This window comes from Myxocyprinus asiaticus, chromosome 20 (assembly GCF_019703515.2).
Source record: "Myxocyprinus asiaticus isolate MX2 ecotype Aquarium Trade chromosome 20, UBuf_Myxa_2, whole genome shotgun sequence".
NCBI classification, from domain to species: Eukaryota; Metazoa; Chordata; class Actinopteri; order Cypriniformes; family Catostomidae; genus Myxocyprinus; species Myxocyprinus asiaticus.
Genome location: NC_059363.1, coordinates 16,082,244 through 16,107,195, shown reverse-complemented (window position 1 = coordinate 16,107,195; position 24,952 = coordinate 16,082,244). Strand labels below are relative to the sequence as shown.

The 24,952-nt window shown below is 40.6% G+C and overlaps 1 protein-coding gene across 5 annotated transcripts in view; it reads right to left on the bottom strand.

The window, feature by feature from the left end:
* Positions 1–24,952, bottom strand: part of LOC127411150 (latent-transforming growth factor beta-binding protein 1-like) — a 161,288-nt gene that overhangs the window by 69,855 nt on the left and 66,481 nt on the right. For all 5 annotated transcript variants that reach the window (XR_007892224.1, XM_051646504.1, XM_051646505.1 and 2 more), the window contains exons 6-8: positions 9,865–10,068; positions 6,622–6,893; positions 1,068–1,170 (exon numbers count right to left, since the gene is read on the bottom strand). Coding sequence is in view for 4 of the 5 variants with exons in the window: in XM_051646504.1 (XP_051502464.1) it covers positions 1,068–1,170; positions 6,622–6,893; positions 9,865–10,068 (579 nt within the window). In the remaining variant the exon portion in view is untranslated. The remainder of the gene's footprint in view (positions 1–1,067; positions 1,171–6,621; positions 6,894–9,864; positions 10,069–24,952) is intronic.

Here is a 24,952-nt window from a genome sequence, read left to right as displayed (position 1 = left end):
CAAACCTTAAATATTTTAGCCATACAACTCTTATTTTGATGACATCCATAAGGTTTAAATCAGTGATGTGTCTGGGAATGCATAAAATGCATTGATACCCATATATGGACAGAGAATTTCAGAAACATCTACTGACATACAGTGAAGACAGAGAGAGAGAGAGATGGTACACTGACTGTATTATGGAGGGTTCCAGAGGGACTAACTTCAGGGCGGTGACTAAGCATGGAAGAATCATGCCTGAATGAGTAAATGTGTGTGGGATTGTGTGTGTGTGTGTGTGTGTGTGTGTGTGTGTATGTGTGGAACCAGGTCATTACTAAAGCTGGAGTGTGTGCCAGGTGAGTCAGCAAGTCAGCAAGTTCAACGCAGCATGTGTAACCAATTACTTAACTGCTTTTGCCCACTCATTACGCTCTTTGTTTTTTTTATTTTCTGTGTAATCCATCTGTTCCTTTTCTTGCGATTTGATATTAGGACCATGTGTTAGTTGAGTCACAGCTTCTCAGAGGTTTGACATCACCTCAAATGGTTTTCAAATACATACCACCACCATTTCTTGTCAGATTAAGTGAGAAATCAGGGCTGGGCTTCAGATGAATAATTTGTTCCCGCTCTTTTCAGATCGCACCATTGCAGAGTCCACTATTCAACTGCAGAATCATGTACTGCTACTGTTTCACCTCAGATGAGGCTAAGACATCTTAGCTCATTTGAAGGCTGATGGCTTGTCTCACTTTGAAATATATGGTTTTAATCAATCTCAGTCTTTCAATCGATAGATTTTAAGTGTAAACATTTTAGAAATATGCTTAGGTTTGTGTGTGAGGGTGAGACATGTTTTGTGTGAGAGTGAGGCAAATGTTGGTTCTGTATGTGTGAGATTGAGACAGATGCTTGTGTCTGGGAAAACAGACAATTCTGTAATACATGTTTGTGAATGAGAGGATGAGACAGATTATTGTGTAAGAGATGATTAAGTTGTTTTGATTGTGAAAGTGAGGCAGATGATTGTTTGTGTGAGGGTGAGACAGATGATTGTGTGTAAGGGTAAGACAGCAGCTTACATGGTTTTTTGGGGCATTTTTGGCATTTGTGGAATCCCCATGATGTGCCTACCGTCCCACAGCAGACATCCTGTTTAGACAGGCCAGGCAGAGCTTTCCCACACTATAACAAAATAAAAAACAAAACAAATCAAATCAAAATTAAATGAGCCAATGAAAAAAAGAAAAGAAAAAAGAGAGAATAGAGTGAGAGAGATACTTCTCTGCAAAATAATGGGACACAAACACACACACACATTATACAGTACACGAAAAAACATTTCAGCACACACACACACACACACACACACACAATTCTGCTCACACACAGCCCTTAATCCCAGTTCTCTCTGATCAACACTCTGATACATTTCCCGCGACTGAATCTAATCTGCTGAACCAGACACGAAGCCAAGAACAATCTGAGAGACAGCAATGATACACAACACAAACAAAGCCTGCAGGTGTTACACTGACAGCACCATTACCGGCAGGTGAGATCTCAAAAGCCTGATAACACTCTAATCTCTTCTGACAAAGTCGCAAATTAAGTCTGAATGGATGCAAACACAGTGAAGGCACTTTACGATTAGAGAGAGTAAACAAACAACACCTAGATTGAGGTGAACATGATTATAATAACTTGATAAATGTATGACTACTGGAATAAAAGACAAAAGGCAGTTGTTTTAAGCAGGAGGCAAGTACTAAATCAAACTCTTAAGAATTCAGATAAAGTTCTATTGTATTTGAACTGCAGTTCTCTTCTTAAGAAATAGAGATTCCCTTAAGTACCACAATGTTCTGCAGGGTCTAATCTCACTATTCATTCGGTCTCTTTTCATTCTACTTTTGATCATCCAATGATAGCAGAACCCAAGTTCGTAAAAAAGAGATAGATGTAGAGGTAGATGTAAAGGTTGAGATAGAGGTAGAGATAGACATAAAAGCATAGGAACTCTCACTGTCCACCAGTGGTGAAAAGAGAACTGATTTTTGTTTTTTACTTAAGTACTGCTACTGAAGAAATAATTCACTTGAGTACAAGTAGAAGTACTGAGAAATATTATGACACAGGTAAGAGTAAATAAGTAGTTTGCCGAAAAACTACTCAAGTAATTACGTTACAAGTTACTTTAAGAAAATTATATTATATATAGTATATACACTTCCATTTTAAGAAAACAGATACATATTTGTTCTTGAAAGAAATTGATGCTTCCTTTCACCAAGGATGCATTAAACCGATCAAAAATACTGCCAAAATCATTAATTGCAAATTATTATTACGGTTTGAAATAATTGTTTTAAGTGGTATTTATTACATTTTTTTCTTTACCCGTGATGGCAAACATATACTGTCACCAATTCCACCAATTTTCTTATTATCAGAAGGATTGAAAATAGTTGCGCTACCATGCAGAAATCACAATACAGTGGGGTTTTTCCCCATTTGCTGAGGTAATGAGTTCTTACAAGTTGCTTTACACTTGCAATTCAAATTTTGGTTTTAAAAATAGGCAAAAAGAAACACATTTCTCTAATCTCTAACCAGGATAGAGAGGAAAAAGGATGGCCCAGAAGCACAACAAAAAGACAAGTAAATCACAGTCTCTAGTTTGAGAAACAGGCTCCTCACAGGTCCTAAACTAGCAGCTTCTAAATGCCAAAGACCTGCATTGCTGCAAGAGGATTATTGGACAAACAGAAAATTTTAAGAATACAACATTTATTTAAATGGAAATAGCCATTTGTAACATTCTAAATGTTTCTAAATCATCTCTAAACTACATAATGTGTATTGTGACTGAAACACATTGCTATTTCAGGTTTATTCTCATTCATGTACAGTATGTCCAAGTATCTTGGCTATTAAGTTAACATATTGTACAAAACGAATATAATGCAATATCATAGAGGAGGAAATTTATCCTCTATGATATTGCAGCAATAATCCAGATATAGAATGAGATTATTAAGTAAATTGTTATCTTCTACATGTCAACTGAATAAAATAAGGCAAAAATAAAACATTTGTTTTGTGATTTCTCATACCATCTTAATATAACATCCATCCCTTGCGCACTTTTGGCCTCTAGTGTGTGAGGCTTTTCAGACAGATAAACAGCAGAACAGGGCAGGGAAGTACAGTACAGCACCGTGAGCAAGAGTGTTACCCATTAGGACAGTTTATTTTGAACAAGAGGGGCGAACGGTTACGGAATTTAATGCGGGAGTACAATACCGAACTGATGCGGATTGATAGAAGTGGAAAACTTGTCTGTGTGTGTGATGGTGTGAGGAACCAGACAGCGGGAAAAAAAATTATGTTTAGTGAAAAGTCAAAAGAAGATCGCAAAGTATGTAATTTTAACTATATCAGTTATTATTAATAAAACACGGGAACTCGTGTGCGCAATTCTTGCTTCCATATTTTGAATTTCGGGGATTTTTTTTAAATTAATTTCGGTGGCATTTTTGCCCCGAGTCCCTGTTAATTTCCGACACTATTGGCATTGTATCTTTCTAAGGTGTAGTAGCAAGTAAATGAGATATCCCCACATATATGTCAAACTACATTGTGTTAATGTTTGACACAGTTTAAACATTGCCTACCATAAAAACAAGTGAAGTTTGATCAGTGGTTAAACATGTTCAGACGGTTCCCTCGTACCTGAATGAACGGCTCCTTTCCAGAATAAAATGAAATATGCAGAAAATCACAGTATTACAGTTCTTCTATAGTGACAGGGCAGAAAGTCTTGAAGAAGCTAGAGAAGAGAGTAGTGGTCGACCGATATATCACCGAGGCTGATAAATCGGCCGATATTCTGCCTTTTTTTAATTATCGCATGGGCCAATACATTTTCCTGTTTGGCCGATTTTTTTTCTTGAGGGTACCAAAAATCGCCTGCTTGCATGTGAAGCGTCTGAGACATGTAAACGACCAGTCACGGTTTGTTTTGTTGTTACGTGCCATCGTGTTACTACAATTATAGACCGTTGTGCAACACAGTGTCATTTAAACGGTCTGCATATCGAAGCCGTGGCAGTTTTTGAGCTCATAATGTTGAAGTACTTGTCTGTTTCATTCCCCCTCTCTCTCCTCAACAGTTCCCTGTAACATTTAACTGTCTCGTCTAATGATGAAAAGGCAAATATCAATAAAAGTAATATCATATACCATCTGCAAAATGCGCATATTGTGTTTAAACAGATGTAATAAACCAACCTCACACAACTTCAGCAGATCCAGCATCCTGTGGAGCACTCATTTATTTACCTCTAAAGCATGTATTATATCAGCCTCTCCTCAACAGTTCCCTGTGACTTTTCTAATGATAAAAGGCAAATATCAATAATATTTCTATTATATACCATCTGCAAATATGTAGATATCTTCCTATAACCTCACGAAAATCCGCCGTTTTCTTCCCATCGAGCGCTCATCTAATATCTTCCTCTGAAGCATGTATTCCATCAGACAGAATCAAAAACTTCAGGATCAGGATCAAAAGTTCCTCTGATTCACAAATAATGACGGTCTGTCCATGACAATCCAAGTAGGCGATCCAGGCAGTTTAAACTGTCAGGAGATTGAGGCTCGTGCTGGATCCGCACAAGCACATGAGTGCAACTTCAAGGCTGCGTCTGAAACCAGGAAAATGCTGCGTCCGGAGGCTGTATACAGAGGTACGATGAAAATAAGGTGCTATTCAAACAGTTCGGAGACCAGTTTCCATAAGAGTTCCATTCATTCAAAACAGATGTCAGTTAAGCCATTAACTGATTAGGCTTCATGGTAGCAAGTCAGCTGCTTACGTTTTCGGATGCAGTCTAAGGTAAAAGCGCTTCTCGTGTGCTGTAAGTAAATGTCATATACACTATGCACTGTATGTACAATTGGTTTGATTTGATATTTTTTGAGTAAATGTGATTGCTAATGTGGACATGCCATCCATGGTTGCTGGACTACTGTGTGTACTGTTATTTTCCTTCCTAATATATTAACAATTTCTTCATGTGCAAATAAATTACTAAAATTTGAAAGAAACTGCTATCTACCATTTAAAATACAATATTATTTGTTTGTTTCATGTGAAATTGAGTAAATATAGTGCTAAATAATTTTTAAATATGTTTTTTTTTTTTTTTAGCAATTTTATGTTTGTTATTTACTATATTAAATTGTGTGATATATTGGCATTGTATCGGCCTATCGGCCACCCTGCTCTCTGGATATCGGCATCGGCCATTAAAAAAACCATATCGGTCGACCACTATTTCTCTTCAGGAGTTTAGACCCATACAATGTCTTTATAGTCCTTCAGACTCAAGTTATACAAATGCAGGTATCTCCTGACCTCCTCACACATGCGCTCTTGACATGCACATCCACTGTTGTTATTTCCACATTCGTCTCCTGTTGTTTACCACCAATTACATCTTCTAGCACTTCTTTGTGAGAACAACAGAAGAGAACTCTCTTGCTACCTTGTGGACATTCAAATGAATGCAAATAACTCCATACACATATGCATTCTCCGCGTTCAGAGACGCATGGTTAGAAAAATCTGGCTGCATGCAAAATCAGTGCTCATACACTCTGCTGATGGCAAAATTTGCATCACACGTCCTTTGCACTGTGTTCGTGACACTGGGCTTCAGGATGGACTTCAATTAAATGAACCACCAAGCTACCAGCCGGACTGCGAGGCACACCTCGCTGACCTCTGCCAGCATCATCTTGGTCATAGGATGGAATTCACTCTCTTCTAATAGACAACATAGACAATAAAGTTATACCAACTAAAGCCTTTATCAGCCAAATAAAAAGGATACTCCATCTACGTGCATTTCTGAAGTCAATTTAGGAGGGACTTCATAGACACTTAATCATTAATCTTAGAGTTCGTACAAAATCCTTTAGTTTAAAACATTACCCACAAACACCTACTCAGTTTACTTGCATAAAACAAGACTTGTACAGCACATATATAATTTGTTTAACCAGAGGGGAACTGCTCCCCTGGTGAGCCTGGTTTTTCCACAGGCTATTTTTCTCCATTAACTAACATCTTATGGAGTTTTGTGTGCCTTGCCACAATCGCCAGTGGCTTGCTCACTGGGGGCCTAAAGACAATAATTTTTAAGGCATGTTTTTTCATTTTGTTATTCATTTAAACTGCACAATGAGTACTTTAACAGCATACATTTTTGTAAAGCTGCTTTGAAACGATGTGTGTTGTGAAAAGCGCAATACAAATAAAAATGACTTGACAGGTAGAGGTACAGATAGACATAGAGACAGGCCTCTAGAGGTAGAGGTAGATAGGTAGTGATAGACAGAGCTAGATGTAAAGGTAGAGATACAGGTAAAGATAGACGTAGAAGCAGAGTTAGAGGTAGCCGAAGAAGAAGAGGTAGAGATGGATGTAAAGTTAGAGATAGACGTAAAAGAAGAGGTACAGGTAAAAACAGATATAGAGGAAGAAGTAGAGGTAGAGGTAAAAGGTAAATCTAAAACTGTAGATACAAGCCTTACGCGTACACACTCAAACATCATCTCTCTGACCTGCATTCCTGCAGTCTCCTGGAAGCAGCGTCCTAGCTGGCTCTTGGATGTCACTGGCTGGAATTGGACATATGTTTGCTGGTTGGGGTAAAGGACGCCACCATGACTGTGTCCATGCTGGATGCTCTGGCTGCTGCTGGACTCAGAGATGTGGTAGGAAAAGGAATGGCTAGACTGTGTGTTCATCACCTGCCCGTTACCGTCCACCGGAGACACCTGGTGGATCTGGACAGAGGCTTCTGGAGGATGTTTAACATGGACATTCACCAAACCTGCAGGAAAAAAGAAAAGTGATGCTTTGACAGTTTTTAACTTACAACCACCAGCACTACAGAACGATTTACTGAGCCACTGATAATGTGTATGAACCACTGATGCTGTGTGTGAACCAGATGAAAAACAGAGGCTACATTTTAACACCAGCGGAAATTTACAAATTTCCAGCAATAAGCACTTTTTTTTTGTCCACATAGAATGTGAAACTGTTGAGTGATGTGACACAATCACACCCAATCAAGACAATATGATGTTCAATCTATAGTTATGATGAGCAGGATTTTGGACCAATGAGATTTCAGTGGGCAGAGCTTTTTGCCCACTTTTTAAAAAAATTTCACAGTGGGCAGATCGTCCACCCTCAGAACGATCCAGTGCTGGTCGGACCAATCAGACTCTATGCTACAAGACTGTTTTGATCACACGGACTGGGAGATGTTCCGGTCCGCCTCTGATGACGACATCGAGCTTTACGCTGATAGCGTAATGTGTTTCATCAGAACGTGCGTAGAGGAAGTGATTCCGACCAGAACTGTACGAATCTATCCGAATCAGAAGCCATGGATCAATAGCGATGTTCGCGCGGCACTTAATGTGCGGACCTCCGCTTTTAATTCCGGGAACGCGGAGGAGCATAAACAAGCCAGTTATGCCCTCCGAAAAACTATCAAAACAGCAAAACACCAGTACAGGAGCAAGACTGAAGGACAGTTTAACACCACCAACTCTAGAAGCATGTGGCAGGGAATTAACATCATCACGGACTTTAAAGGGAATAAAAACTCCGCCATGAACACCGCTGCCTCTCTACCGGATGAGCTAAATACTTTTTATGCTCGTTTCGAGGGAAATAACACCGCCCTCGCGGAGAGAGCTCTCGCGGCTGAAGCTACAGAGGTTAGTTCACTCTCCGTCTCTGTAGCGGATGTAACCCGATCCTTCCGACGGGTGAATATCCGCAAAGCCGCGGGTCCAGACGGCATTCCGGGCCGTGTCATCAGAGCGTGCGCGAACCAGCTGGCTGGTGTTTTTACGGACATTTTCAACCTTTCCCTCTCTTTGTCTGTAGTCCCCACATGCTTTAAAACATCCACCATTGTGCCTGTACCAAAACAATCAAAAATAACTTGTTTAAATGACTGGCGTCCTGTTGCTCTGATCCCCATCATCAGCAAATGTTTTGAGAGACTAATCAGAGATTACATCTGCTCTGTATTGCCACTCAATCTTGACCCGCTGCAGTTTGCTTACCGCAACAACCGCTCCACTGATGATGCCATTGCATCTACAATACACACTGCTCTCTCCCACCTGGAAAAAAGAACACTTATGTGAGAATGCTGTTTGTAGACTACAGCTCAGCATTCAACACCATAGTGCCCTCCAAGCTAGATGAGAAACTCCGGGCTCTGGGCTTAAACAGCTCGCTGTGCAGCTGGATCCTGGACTTCCTGTCAAGCAGATGCCAGGTGGTTAGAATAGGCAGCAACATCTCCTCATCACTAACCCTCAACACTGGAGCCCCGCAGGGCTGTGTTCTCAGCCCACTACTGTATTCCTTGTACACACATGACTGTGTGGCAACACATAGCTCCAATGCCATCATTAAGTTTGCTGATGACACGACGGTGGTAGGTCTGATCACTGACAATGATGAAACAGCCTACAGAGAGGAGGTGCACACTCTGACACACTGGTGTCAGGAGCACAACCTCTCCCTCAACGTCAGTAAGACAAAGGAGCTTGTGGTGGACTTCAGAAGAAAAGACAGAGAACACAGTCCCATCACCATCAATGGAGCACCAGTGGAGAGAGTCAGCAGCTTCAAGTTCCTGGGTGTCCACATCACTGAGGAACTCACATGGTCCGTCCACACTGAAGTCATTGTGAAGAAGGCTCATCAGCGCCTCTTCTTCCTGAGACGGCTGAGGAAGTTTGGAATGAACTGCCACATCCTCACACGGTTCTACACCTGCACTGTGGAGAGCATCCTGACTGGCTGTATCTCCGCCTGGTACGGCAATAGCACCGCCCACAACCGCAAAGCACTGCAAAGGGTGGTGCGAACTGCCAGACACATCATCGGAGGTGAGCTTCCCTCCCTCCAGGAAATATATACAAGGCGGTGTGTGAAAAAAGCTCGGAGGATCATCAGTGACTCCAGCCACCCGAGCCATGGGCTGTTCTCACTGCTACCATCAGGTAGGCGGTATCGCAGCATCAGGACCCGTACCAGCCGACTCCATGATAGCTTCTTCCCCCAAGCAATCAGACTTCTGAACTCTTGATCTCCCACGATCAAAATACATCAGCACTGCACTTTATTACCCTTACTCTTATATCTCACACCGGACTGTCATAAATTATATTATTATTATTATATTATGTTCTCTCTTAACAACTGACTATCAACCGACAGCCTGAATGTCAATACAGTACAATACTGTACATTCTATATATATATATATATACTTTTTTTTATATATTTTTATTTTTAATTTTTATTGAATAATGTGTATCTATATAGTAAAAAAAAAAAAAAAAAAAAAAAAACGCCGTATTGTATACTGTACAGTGTATGTTATTATTTGCATATTGTTGAGTGTAATTATGTGTATAACAGATGTTTAAATTGTGCTGCATTAATTTGATGTTATTGTAAATTGGTATATGTCTCATCACTGTCACGACTGCTATGTTGATCGGAACTGCACCCAAGAATTTCACACACCATTGCACTTGTGTATATGGCTGTGTGACAATAAAGTGATTTGATTTTTTTTTTTTTTTTATTTTTTGCATGAAACTGCAGATGTACAAACGAAGAAATCTATAAAATGTCCTGTCGCTTGTCATGGCTAGTTAGAAAAATAAATAATTAACATGGAAGCATTTGCTTGTTGATTTATTTGATCATGACTGGATAGAACTGGTTGTGAAGGTAAAAACACAGAAGAAAAGTGTTACCTTGATTTTGTCCAGTGCCGTAGGTGAGGGGCAGTGTGTGTGTTGAGTGGACGTGTGTCTTCTGCCCAGTTACCACTGTCTGCTGTCCCAGGTGACCGTTCAGAGTCTGCATTTGGCAGAATTTTCCAGTAAAGTTGGGAGGGCACTGGCACTTGTCCCGAGCACTACATTTTCCTCCATTCATGCAGGGCAAATGGCAAACAACTAAAACACACAAATACACACAGAGTAAATGTGCTGTTTATCACACCCATATTGAATGACACTGCAGAATTTTGTTCAGTGACAACTGTTTACAGTTACAATACACAATCACATTTATGAGACACACAAACATCAAAGTTCAGTTTTGCCCTACATTTGTGCAACCCATCCAAATATAAGATGTGCATGTTTGTGTGTGTGAGGGAGAGAGAGAATGTGAAACACAGAGAGTTGATACAATGGGCTAATGTGTGTGTGTGCTTAAACGCTACACAGAAATTCTGTAATGACAGTTCTAAGTGACACATTTCCACTTAAACTTATAATTATGTCGACAGACCATTCTGTCATGACACATCTTCCACTTTCTCTCTCAGTTAAAGTCTCACTTGAGCCTCACACTTACTGCTGGCGTAATAATACGAGCAACATGATGAATGGATTTAATTATCCCACTGCTGAGATATATACATGTTTGGAGGTTGATATTTTATGGCAAGATGTTTCTGTTGTGGTATAGGACATGTTAACATTTAAATGAGGTGAACCTCATTTTCCACATTCAACTAAAATTAATTTAAAGAGTTCCCAACCAAAAGCCACATAATATAATTAACCATCATGAGCTCATCAACATGCTCATTAAAAAAGCATGGCTGTCACAACCACCACACCCATTCAGCACAACATGATGTCATATCCTTCAAACCACATATACTGTAACTCCTGTGGTCAGACACAGAGTTCACTACGACTGCAGATATCATAATTCAAAATCGGAGGAAGGAAAAAATGCATGAGTGCCTACATACACACAAACTAATATGAATTACATTTACACTTTCCCAGACACAATCTCTAGTACTGCACATTGGTGTATTCATGAGTGGCACTAGGGGTGGGCTACTGGTAATTAAGCCCTGAATGTTTTCAGTTAAGCCCTGAAGGTTTTTATTACCTTGTAGTGAAGTAAAAAATACCAGTATATATTGTGGCTGAACGACCCGCCCCTCTCTCTCATTGTTATCGCCCTGCCTCTGAGGGCGTCGTTCAGCCAGGCTCACAACAGAAGTGGGCAATTTAATAAGCCCCGTTTGGGCAGCAGATGATGAGGCACACATGATGTAAACATAGCCTCATCACCGCTGCAATTAAAATGTAGAGCACACCTCTCCTCAGGGAGCCAGCTTCTTTCTCCTTGTGTGCACATAATGGCATCCTCGCAGGTCCAGGGACGGAGCAGGGAGAGTCCGGCGTGAGTTAGATGCATCGCAGGACCCGCACCCCAGACCTCCCAAGCAAATTAGATGCAAAGCTGGGGATTGGAGCACACACTGCGGCTGACGGGCCAAGATGCTGGACTGCCATATACAGTATACAGTATATACCCACAAGTTAATGATACCAACCTATTACAATATAATACCAAATACAGATGCAGTTCAGTTCCCACACATTGTCTTGTTGCCGGCTGTTTGTTGCGTATGATCACATGCAAGAAAAGGGCTAACAAATCTTGGCTGTGTGTGAAAGGTTAAAACGCCTGTCTTGGTGAGATGTTGGAAACTGCCTTGAGTTGGTCCATACAGATGCTGCAAGTACCAAATACTTATATAGATATATAACTCTGAAAGCAAAGAGTAATATATAAAGATGTGCTTGAGGAATTTGCAAACTTTAAGTCACAAGCCAGGACATTTGCAAATCTTTTTATTTTAAAGCTACACTATGTAACTTTTTTTTTTATTAAAAAATAACTAAATGTTATTAATGAGATAGTGCAACAAAAATCCATCTTCCAAACCATGTCTTTACCCAAATACACTTTGATAAACCTATAATAATTATTTACCCCTACGTGTTGACGTCACATCTGTACACATAGAACATAAGCTCCAGCTACTGTAGTGTGTGTATGGTGTGGGAGTAGCATGAACTTGAAAGTTTGTTGTCACAATGAATGAGAAAAATTTACCATGGATCATTCAAAACAGCAAACCTCCGTGGAATAACCGGTTGTAAAAACAAAGAAACCCCGTACAAAGCAGAGTCTACAAGCAAAAAGGGAAAGCTACAGAGTCCGTAATAAAACCTGAATCAACATCAGCTTGGCTTTTCAGAGGTGGCAACAACTTCGAGATCTGAAAGGATTTAAAAGTGACCCAGAGATGGCTTTTTTCTTTCTCAACAGGTAAGATATTTTATTGATATGGTTTATGTATAGTTGTGTAATCACACACACACACACACACACACACACACACACACACACACACACACACACACACACACACACACAGGTCTGTGTGTGTGTGTGGTGAAATACAATAATTATACTGTAATCGGTGTAGAACCTTTCACTTGCTAGCACACGTGTGTATTTTTCTTAATAATGGCAATAATTTATATAAATAAATCCTTTAGTCCTAGGCTTGCAAAGGACATGTGAGTCTTGAAATGATGTTGACCACTGGTTGGTAACATGACAATCTATAAATTAGTTACTACTGTGGTCTATTTGGCCAGAATATCCTGCAGTTATAAAAAATGTACAACGTTTGACCTTATCAGACTAGCAATCGTTATGTCTAAAGTTAACGAACGTTGCCTAACTTTTGTAACATCATTTATTTAAAGAAATCAATGTTTCTAATAAGTCAAAACAACAGCATAAGATATGGCACTTACCTGCTCAGATAACATGTTTTCGGATATCCATCTTTTCCTTTCTTTCGTAATTTATTTGTCCATTCACTCTGATAAGATGTCCTGTATTCATGTGTACACCGGTGCCTTGAACCCTATTCATCCGCACAGAGGAGCAGAGCCGAAGCATAACCAAAACAATGTTCTTCAGCAAGACGCATGCAGTTTTATTTTTTAACTGCTAGAGGGCCAAAAGTTACTTAGTGTAGCTTTAAAAACAATGTCATGAATCTTGCAAACTTTGGCAAATCTAGCAACAATTTTTTTATCATAATCACCTATTTAAGCCTATTTACAGCTTGCTATCTTCTAAACTAACATAAACACCCAACGAATCAATAATAGGCTATTATCCTATGAATTGTATACAATATGGGATGAACTACAGAAAGCGGGCAGAGACACAAGTTTGTAGTTTCAGTAATATTTAAAGATTTAGTATACAAATGACATCCCACAGATGTAACATTTAAACTTTTATTATAAAGTGTATTAGATTACGATATTTCTTTAAAGGAGGGCCCCATATGTATCCACAATATCATGGGCTAATCCTCGAATATCCACTGACCCTACAATGGTATTTACATAAATATTTACATGCACTCTGACAAACAATGATTAATACAGGTACAAAACAAACCACATGCACACACATCTAGAAGCATGTGGCAGGGAATTAACATCATCACGGACTTTAAAGGGAATAAAAACTCACCATGAACACCGCTGCCTCTCTACCGGATGAGCTAAATACTTTTTATGCACGGTTCGAGGGAAATAACACAGCCCTCGTGGAGAGAGCTCTTGCGGCCGAACCTACAGTGGTTAGTTCACTCTCCGTCTCTGTAGCGGATGTAACCCGATCCTTCCGACGGGTGAATATCCGTAAAGCTGCGGGTCCAGACGGCATTCCGGGCCGCGTCATCAGAGCGTGCGTGAACCAACTTTGCTGGTGTTTTTATGGACATTTTCAACCTTTCCCTCTCTTTGTCTGTAGTCCCCACATGCTTTAAAATGTCCACCATTGTGCCTGTACCAAAGCAATCCAAAATCACTTGCTTAAATGACTGGCGTCCTGTTGCTCTGACCCCCATCATCAGCAAATGCTTTGAGAGACTAATCAGAGACTACATCTGCTCTGTGCTGCCTCCATCACTGGACCCATTGCAGTTTGCTTACCGCAACAACCGCTTCACTGATGATGCCATTGCATCTACAATACACACTGCTCTCTCCCACCTGGAAAAAAGGAACACTTATGTGAGAATGCTGTTTGTAGACTACAGCTCAGCATTCAACAGCATAGTGCCCTCCAAGCTTGATGAGAAACTCCGGGCTCTGGGCTTAAACAGCTCGCTGTGCAGCTGGATCCTGGATTCCTGTCAAGCAGACGCCAGGTGGTTAGAATGGGCAGTAACATCTCCTCATCACTGACCCTCAACACTGGAGCCCCGCAGGGCTGTGTTCTTAGCCCACTCCTGTATTCCCTGTACACACATGACTGTATGGCAACACATAGCTCCAATGCCATCATTAAGTTTGCTGATGATACGACGGTGGTAGGTCTGATCACTGACAAAGTGCCTACAGAGAGGATGTGCACACTCTGACACACTGGTGTCAGGAGCACAACCTCTCCCTCAACGTCAGTAAGAAAAAGGAGCTTGTGGTGGACTTCAGGAGAAGAGAAAGAGAACACAGCCCCATCACCATCAATGGATCACCAGTGGAAAGAGTCAGCAGCTTCAAGTTCCTGGGTGTCCACATCACTGAGGAACTCACATGGTCTGTCCACACTGAGGCCGTTGTGAAGAAGGCTCATCAGCGCCTCTTCTTCCTGAGATGGCTGAGGAAGTTTGGAATGAACCGCCACATCCTCACACGGTTCTACACCAGCATTGTGGAGAGCATCCTGACTGGCTGCATATCCGCCTGGTACGGCAATAGCACTGCCCACAACTGCAAAGCCCTGCAAAGGGTGGTGCGAACTGCCAGACACATCATCAGAGGTGAGCTTCCCTCCCTCCAGGACATATACACCAGGCGGTGTGTGAAAAAAGCTCGGAGAATCATCAGAGACTCCAGCCACCCGAGCCATGGGCTGCTCTCACTGCTACCATCAGGCAGGCGGTATCGCAGCATCAGGACCCGCACCAGCCGACTTCATGACAGCTTCTTCCCCCAAGCAATCAGACTTTTGAACTCTTGATCTCTCACGATCAATATACATCAGCACTGCACTTTAATAATCTTATTATCTCACACTGGACTGTCATAAATTATGTTCTCTTAACAACACACTGGCAACTGACTATCAACAGACAGCCTGAATGTCAATACAGTCCAATACAACCTACTGTACATTTTATATATACTATATATACTATTTTTTTTATTGTATAATGTGTATTCTATATTGTGTGTATTGTATAATGTACATTGTATGTTATTATTTGTATATTGTGTTGTGTGTAATTATGTGTATATTAGATTTTAAATTGTGTTATGTAAATCTGATGTATGTCTGATAAATGTCTCATCACTGTCACGACTGCTATGTTGCTCGGAACTGCACCCAAGAATTTCACACACTATTGCACTTGTGTATATGGTTGTGTGACAATAAAAGGGATTTGATTTGATTTCCACCTTTTCTGCTCTAGAGGGAAATCTAGGGCTATGTTTAGACTGTCAGTCCAAATCTGATTGTTTTGTGTATCCAATCGCAAATGATTGACTATATACACTGTGTATTGCAACTGATCAGATCTGATTTGTGTGTCCCGTGGCTATCTTAAATTTCTGGCATATCTGCAATGGTTGCTATAGTAATGATGTTGCATCAGTACACAATAAAACAACATGGAGGGGAATGGAATAGAGATTTTATGTTATAACATGGCAATGTGTAGCTGCGGCGCTGGACTATGCCTTATGAGGAAGTGGCAGAAATGGAGGAGGCCGGCATGCACCACTTTATTTTGTCCTGCTGCCTCCGCCAGATTAGCAGTGACTGGTAGACTCACGTGGGAGCCAACTTTCATGAAACAATGTGGTTGCCGAACTTCAGAATGCATGTGGGAAGATTCCATTAATACTATTATCAGCTAGACCTACACTCCACCACCACCAGCATGTTTCCTGCACCAATATGTGACATATAATGTGTCTTTACGTTGCGTGAACAAGTGACATAACAAAAAAAGCCACTTGAGATCTAATCAGAGTGGTCAGACTTAAATGAATTTCCAGAAATGTGATCTGAATAGGATTTCAAACCACAAATAAATGTAGCTTGAAACGGATTTGTAAAAATCTTATTTCACGCGATACCGCAATATTCATACGCTAAAATGATTATAAATTACAATAAAAACAGATGTTACAACAGTCAGATGGAACAGTCTGTTTATTGAACATACCTCATTTTCTCACTGAAGCTGCAAATGGATATACACTTTCTATGACAAACCTAAAGGGGATAAGCACACAATCACACACAAAGGGCAAAATTACTTTATGAATCGCATCAAAAGTCAGTCTATTACAATTTTTAATGTTCACGTACTTTCGCAGTACTCTGTTGCTATTTCGTCAATCTCCATGTGACAGGGAAGTGGAGAGAAAGTCAAAATGAGCTGGTGTGTGTGTCTATGTCTATAACAGAGCTCTGATTAAAGAGAACGAGACCTCAAACACCACATTCTGTGTCTGTGACATCCTCTGTGAAAATAAAGTTGCTTTGAACTAGCTAGTGTCACCCCGGCTTTAATATACTGTTATAAGAAGGATTTTTGAACCGTTTTTGACTGGGCTGCCCAGCGTGACATCGCAGAAAATAGAAATTACCATTCCAAAAATACACCGATCAGCCACAACATTAAAACGACCTGCCTTGTGTAGGTCCCCCTCGTGCTACCAAAACAGCGCCAACCCGCAATGCTATTCTTCTCACCAGAATTGTACAGAGCGGTTATCTGAGTTACCGTACACTTTGTCAGTTCGAACCAGTCTGGCCATTCTCTGCTGACTTCTCTCATTAACAAGGCATTTCCATCTGCAGAACTGCCCCTCACTGGATGTGTTTTGTTTTTGGCAACATTCTGAGAAAGTTCTAGAGACTGTTGTGCATGAAAATCCCAGGAGATCAGCAGTTACAGAAATACTCAAACCAGCCCGACTGGCACCAACAATCATCCATGCGATTATCTAATCAGCCTATCATGTGGCAGCAGTGCAGTGTATAAAATCATGCAGATACGAATCAGAAGCTTCAGTTAATGTTCACATCAACCATCAGAATGGGGGAAAAATGTGATCTCAATGATTTGGACTGTGGCATGATATTTGGTGCCAGATGGGCTGATTTGAGTATTTCTGTAACTGCTGTTCTCCTGGGATTTTCACACAGTCTCTAGAGTTTACTCATAAAAAAACATCCAGTGAGTGGCAGTTCTACATATGGAAATGCCTTGACGAGAGAGGTCAACAGAGAATGGCCAGACAGGTTCGAACTGACAAAGTCTACGGTAACTCACATAACTGCTCTGTACAATTGTGGTGAGAAGAATAGTTGGGGGTTGGCGCTGTTTTGGCGGCACGAGGGGGACCTACACAATATTAGGCAGGTGGTTTTAATGTTGTGGCTGATCGGTGTAGAATGCCCTGTTGTGGCAGGTAAGGACAAAAACTCTGTTTAATGGAAAAGATACCTTTCATCATGTGTTGCGTTGTGTCTGGTTAGAACAGTGGGAATTAGTTCTGTTTCATTCCTCATGACCGCCAGAGGCAGTGTTAAGCACTAGTGGATAATCGCAATGCCAGCCAGATAGATCGAGAAAATATAACAAGTCTCGTCATAACGCAGACCGAACTGCAAGGATATAAACCGCAGCAGCTTTCACTTTCTCGCTATATGATAGGTAATTGTCTTCTCCGCGTTGTCCAGTGCAGCTTAACTGAGTAGCGAGGATTCGCCCTCTCAAGCTGTGACAGCGTGCTCTACACCATTATCTGGATGGATTTTTTCATCTTTCATCATACGTGAGTGTACATTATTTTACAATGATTGTTAGTGTTGGTGATACCCTGTGCTTCACGGTACTATCCAGTGGCTGGTGTCTTACCACACTTAGGTAACGGTTTCCCCGAAAGCCTGTTACATAGTTACTATAGTGCAGAGCTTTATCGCGGTGCTATCTGACGGCCAGTTGATTCATTCGTGTTGTTCTGGGTGTTTTTGTTACGATTCAACTATCTTAGGTTCTATCCGAAGATAATATTTGACAGCTTAATTCCCCGGGCTCACTTTTTATCAGCTGTTTTGATTCCCTACGGTCCTAACAGAGAGCATGTATTATTCAGTTGAATCATGGCTCACAGCTCCCTTGTCACCGGCTTTCCACCGAGTTGTAAACTTAGTCCGAATCAGAGCATGTGAGCAGAGCGTTGAGCGGAGCGGTGATAATTCCACCTGAGCGGAGAGCGCCTTTTTGAAGATTCCGCTCGCCCAGGCCGCTCGCCCAACCCAGAATGCACTTCGTGATATGCTGGTTTGGGAATCTGCTAAATAAGCAATAGACCTGAGGTTATGGAGCTCAAACATTGTTTCAGTGAAGTTGCAAACCTTATAGCCTAAATAAATGCAAAGTATAAATCAAAGTTAAGAACGAGGAAATCGAAAGGGAGTGTGGAGAGACTGTGAGAATTAGCAAATATTCCTTTTGGAATCGTACACATCACATTGCCAGACAGCATGAGGATCTGGCAAATAAGTGGATATCTTGGAGCAGCACTAATGAGTGGGCTGTCAGGACTAATAGAGCAATTGAGTACAGCAATAAAAAGCCCTCAACAGCACAGAGAAAGCATGACAGAGAAAGTTTATTGTAATCTGTTGTAATGTCTTACAACTCTCACAGAATGGTAAAGGAACGATCTAAAGGTGCGGTCACATTTACCTTTGCACTGCGAAATTCCATGGGCGAAGAAGGCGTGGGTGGACGTTGAGTGCATGTAAATCCAGCAAAAAACTATTTTTAATGCTGCACTTTATACTCTGTGAGAGTGAAGTTGATAAGAAACTCACTACTAAAAGAATATCCTTGTCCAGTATGAAAATGTAGTGTAGCTGTGAACGAAGCACTGTCCACACAGAGGACACTGCCAAATGAAGCAACTTCTTTTGGTCAATGCAGCGAATTCGCCAGTCAAAGTTCAACAAACTTGAACTTCACCCGCCAAAATTCCCCATGCAAAGATAAATGTGACTGCATCTTATGAATGCTGGGGGAACATTGATATAACTGTCTGTACAGTTGATGTGCAGGGAAAATCTGATACAGTAACAGGGCTGCAATGAAAAAAAATAATGTTAGTGAGTGTGTGTAGGAGTGTGTTGAAGATTGTCTATGTCAGCTATTCGACTTTCAGCTGCTGTGGTAGTACTGTCATGCCCACTAAAAAGCATTTCATATGTGGCACATGAGGACCTGAGAATGGAAACCAACCTGTGTACGATAAGATCGCAATAGTTAAGAGTTAATTTTTTTATGTAACTGTGATATCATAATTACTGTACATAATTAGCCCACCTGGAATGCCACCATCTGAAAAAAAAGCAGCCATCCATAGCCCTTAAACAAAGCTGTGGCATAACATTTTCCTGTAAAGCCCTCAAGCCTCTGCTAGTACAGACAGGTTCAGTTGTAGCTCCATTGAGATCGCAGTCTAAACACCCAACACAACTCAGTCAAGATGTACACAAGATGTACACGCATAAACATCATTAACAATTATAAATTAAATTAATTTAACTTTTTTTCTTGAATAAATCATTTCCTCACACAAATGGTAACATAAGTAAAAAAGTACTTTTCCCTTAATATTTTTAAAATGCAATATTTAAAGTTACAGACTCATGGAAAATGCAGATGATATTGTTGTCCTGAATGCATCAAGACATATCACCATTAAACCGAATGCAATGTGGTGACATGCGTTTTTACTACCTCCGAATTTGATTTGAGTGATCGGAACACAAAATGTTATGGACCTTATTTACACCTGTATTGAGCATTCTCCACTTGTGATCTGATCCCCCTTAACAGATGCTATTACAATGTGTGAAAGGGCTCCAGATCAGTCTAGACTACATTGTGGACTTTCAGAAGTGTTAGCATCACAGCAATACATTCTCATTTACAACGTAATTAGATTCAAGGATCATACAGCTACATATTGACTTACACTGCAATAATACTTTAGTATTTCTATATGAGACAGTCCATCGATCAACATGCCAGTCAAATCCAACAGTTGATCAATACTTTACAGATCTGTACTTCACAGTCTGTGTGTGTGTGTGTGCATGTCTCTAAATTCTCCATGCTGCTGGAGCTCTGCCTGCAATCTCTCCTCCCAGCTATGTCTGGATCAGAGCTGACACGGTGCTTAACGTTCCTTATAAGGCCGCACACAACGTGCTTTCACCCACTCCAGACGTTCACCTCTTTCAGACAAATGGCTTGATAGAGAGAGAGAGAGAGAGAGAGAGAGAGAGAGAGAGAGAGAGATCTTAGCACCACGCACAACCTCTGTTTAAATTACTTCTCTTATTCTGGCTGTCCGCAAGAGTATCTGTCAGAACACTTACACCTCTGAGGTTTCCAGACCCTCTTATATAGAAAATCTGTACCAGCTGCTCTTTCTGCTGTATACTGATTACAAAATCCACAGGTGAACACTATTCCCTGTGTGTCAGACTTAGCTGAATGCTACCCTTGTGTCCACAAGGTAATTTAATTTGAAAGCAAGCATCATGTAACCACATTTAAATTGGGTCTATTGCTTCTTTGTTGACACTACAACCTGTTAAAAAGACAGCATTGCTGGTTACCAGCTTTGGGCTGGTCTCCGGCATGGAATTCTGGTATGCTGGTGTCACTACCAGGCTTCTTGGCTAGCGTAACCAGCAAGCAACCAGCACCAAACCAGCATAAAGTAGCTTGGCCCTTCAACAACCACTTACTACCATCCCTCAATACCATCCCTCAAAAAAGGGACCTTGGGACCTCAAGTGACAGTATCAAGCTAGGTTAGAACTTGACTTGACATAGAATGGTTTACTCAACTATGGTACCATTCACACCAAATATGTAGTTGTATCCATCTGAGCTGTTTTGCAATTGTTACAAACATTTTTTAAGATGCAAGTGAAGTTAAAAGTACTTAAATTTTCTTTTCAAGTCTTGAGACACTTAGATTAAGCTCCATTCCTTGCTCTTTGCTTAGTGTTTTTAATACAAGAACGCATTAGATCTGAGCGGCCCCTAAAGGCACCAATATCCTCTTAGCAAAATCAAAAAAAGAATGAGTGTGACACCATTTTAAACAAAATCTGGACAAAAAGAAGGTGTTTTAAAGTTTGTTGCAGTGGTTCTTTGCACCAGCTGTGAAAATCCTTTCTGCCATTGGTGCTTCACCTAGTATAACACCAACATCTTTTTCCAGTTATTTTCTTTACTCGGTCGAGATCAGTCAACATGAACACAGTGGATTGCAGAGTTGCCACCCTTATAAAATTCATCATAAAATATAAGGATGTTAGTCATTAATCCGAAATCAATTAATAGTCATTAATAATTTGATTGATTAAAGGGGCATTCAGTAGTTCTCTAGCTAGCGTTAGCATTGCTCTTCTTCATGTACTTTAAGTACCGATACAAGAGTAGTGTTAGACGCTGTACTGCCATTTATCGATGTGGATAAGCATGATCATCTCTGCTGCCCCATCTGGAAAATGTCAGGGTTTGAGGTAATTTCTCAAGTTATTTATTACTACTAGAATATAATTGATCTGCCTAAAAACAAACATCAGAATTCAAGCGAACAGACTTCTACAGTTAAGGACAGATTATTATTGTCTCTCAATCTTTGGAGACTGTCTATGTTTCAGAATGTTATGGTAAAGGGAAGATTAGAATTGTTTTTGATGATCAAATTTAGCATATCCATGAATACTGTATTTGAAGAACTTGTTTTGTTTCCAAGCAAACCAATGTCATGGTTTACTCAAAATCCACAACAATCACTGTGCCAAGCTACTAAACGAATGAAGACGTATGCCATTTGATAGAGGTGGAGGGGACCTTACTATAGCTGTGATAAAGAAAATAAAATTACATGTTGCTTTCCGGTTGCGTTTGTAAACACAGCTGAAACTGTCCATTACTAACATACGTTGACTACACATGTAATTTTAAAAACTTTTTGAGGAAAACTTGTATGAGTTTTCTGTAAATTCTACTGATACTATTTTAGAGAGTGGTCTAAACAATTCAGCATCACTACTCATGTTTTTCTCCGTCATCAAATCTTTCCACCTTGTGTATGCTGTACCGATGTTTACTCTAGTTTTTTGTTTTTGCCAGTCTTTCTGGCTTCTTGCTTCGGACCTTTTCACTTCTTTGGCAGTACAGCTACTGAATCTCCTGTTGTCTCTGCTTCTAAAGCATGATAATAAGTATGTTCCATTGTATTCTTTTTGCTCTTCGCGTCACCAAACAACACTGCGCTAAGCATAGCCAAGCATATCTACATAGGCGGCAGCCAATGAGCACGAGGATATTCTTCTTTGACGTTTAGTGAAACACAGCGGACCATGTCATTTCAACATGGCGAAACATATTGAAGGAGTGACCCACATCATATATAATAAAAACACTTTTTATAGAAAACTATTAAGAGTATAGTCTTCATCTCATGTGAGTGTACACCATTCAAATCACTCTTCACAAAAACTTAATTCATTTGTTAATGTGTAAAATTTTTAAATTAGCCCCAAATAACTGAATGCACCTTTAAGCTTATCGATCATCAATTAATTATTTTCAGGACAAGTGCATTCAATAATCATGCAATCAGAAGTTAAGGACGTCTATACAGTCATCCGCCGCTAGAGAGTGCCTGGCTCTGCATGTCACTTAAAGAGCCACATAGCCACAGATCAGAAATGAAGCGGCCAAGCAGGCTCAATGTAAACAATGTTGGAGCATTTCTCTATAAATGTACTTTATTGTTTTCTGCACACCGTGATAGTGTGTTAAAGTACATGACAACAAGCACTGTTGATCTACTTGTTTCATCCCAACATACAATTACTTCAGCGATCGCCTGGAAAGCATGAAGGCACATTCAGTTGACATCATCACCTTAGAAACGGTATGTTAAATACCGTTTACGCAACGTGCTATGATTTGACTTAATTTTCAGCCACAACATTAAAACTATCTGCCTAATACCATGTAGGTACCCCTCGTGCCGCCAAAACAAATATGACCCATCTACGCATGGACTCCACAAGACCTCTGAAGGCGTCCTGTGGTATCTGGCGCCAAGATGTTAGCAGCAGATCCTTTAAGTCCTGTAAGTTGCGAGGTGGGGCCTCCATGGATCTGACTTGTTGGTTCATCACATCCCATAGATGCTCAATCGGATTGAGATCTGGGGAATTTGGAGGCCAAGTCAACACCTTGAACTCTGTCATGTTCCTAAAACCATTTCTGAACAAGTTTTACAGTGTGGCAGGGCGCACTATCCTGCTGAAAGAGGCCACAGCCATCAGGGAATACCGTTGCCATGAAGGGGTGTATGTGGTCTGCAACAATCTTTAGGTAGGTGGTACGTGTCAAAATAACATCCACATGAATGCCAGGACCCAATGTTTCCCAGCAGAACATTGCCCAGAGCATCACACTGCCCCCACCGGCCTGCCTTCTTCCCATAGTGCATCCTGCTGCCATCTCTTCTCCAGGTAAACGATGCACACGCACCCGGTCGTCTACATGATCTAAAAGAAAATGTGATTCATCAGACCAGGTCAACTTCTTCCGTTGCTCCATGGTCCAGTTCTGACACTCACGTGCCCATTGTAGTCACTTTCGGCGGTGGACAGGGGTCAACATGGGCACTCTGACTGGTCTGTGCCTATGCAGCCCCATACAAAGCAAGCTGCAATGCACTGTGTGTTCTGACACCTTTCTATCATGGCCAGCATTACGTTTTTCAGCAATTTGTGCTACAGTAGCTCTTCTGTGGGATCGGACCAGACAGGCTAGCCTTCGTTCCCCACACGCATCAGTGAGCATTGGGCGCCCATGACCCTGTCACCGGTTCGACGGTTGTCCTTCCTTGGAACACTTTTGGTAGGTACTAACCACTGCATTCCAGGAACAACCCACAAGACCTGCTGTTTTGGAGATGCTCTGACCCAGTCATCTAGCCATCACAATTTGGCCCTTGTCAAAGTTGCTCAGATCCTTATGCTTGCCCATTTTTCCTGCTTCCAACACATGAAATTCAAGAACTGACTGTTCACTTGCTGCCTAATATATCCCACCCCTTGACAGGTGCCATTGTAATGATATAATAAATGTTATTCACTTCACCTGTCAGTGGTTTTAATGTTGTGGCTGATCAGTGTAAGTCCAAAGGTCCTAAAGTCCTAAACATCCCACAATCCACAACGTGAAGTTAATTAACACAAATATGTACACAAGCAATTTTTAACAATAGCCTAATCATTAACAGTAATTCAATTCACAAATTTGTTCTAATCATAGCCTAAATTTATTAAAATACATTGAACTAAGAATATTTAAAGAGGATGCCATTACTTGCATTCCTTAAGTGTAATAATTTAAATGATATTTAAACAGTATGCTGAATGCTCATATTATTTTGAGTCCTCCACGTGTGTTTTGCGATATTAACGTTAACAATTAATCGATTAATTGAAGGATTGATTATGAAAATGTCTGAAAATTGACATCCCTAACAAAATACCATGACAGAGGGTAACCAGTGCATATTATGACCATATATTATGACCACAAAAATTACACTTTATTTACTGCATACTGTATATATTACTTAAAAAATTATCAGAGTCATTAAAACATCTTTTACTGATCTCAAGTGGATTCTAGACAGAGAATGAGGCATGTAGTCATTAATAACACATTTTAATGTCACATTGGTTTTACATGTTGTCTGTTGTCAGGACAGCGTGCATCTTATTTTTAAATGCTCCTCTAAATGACGGCTCCAGCGGGGTGGGCAGTGTCCGAATGTTTGCAAACACTATACTATTGCTCAGCTGTTTCGACCTTATTTC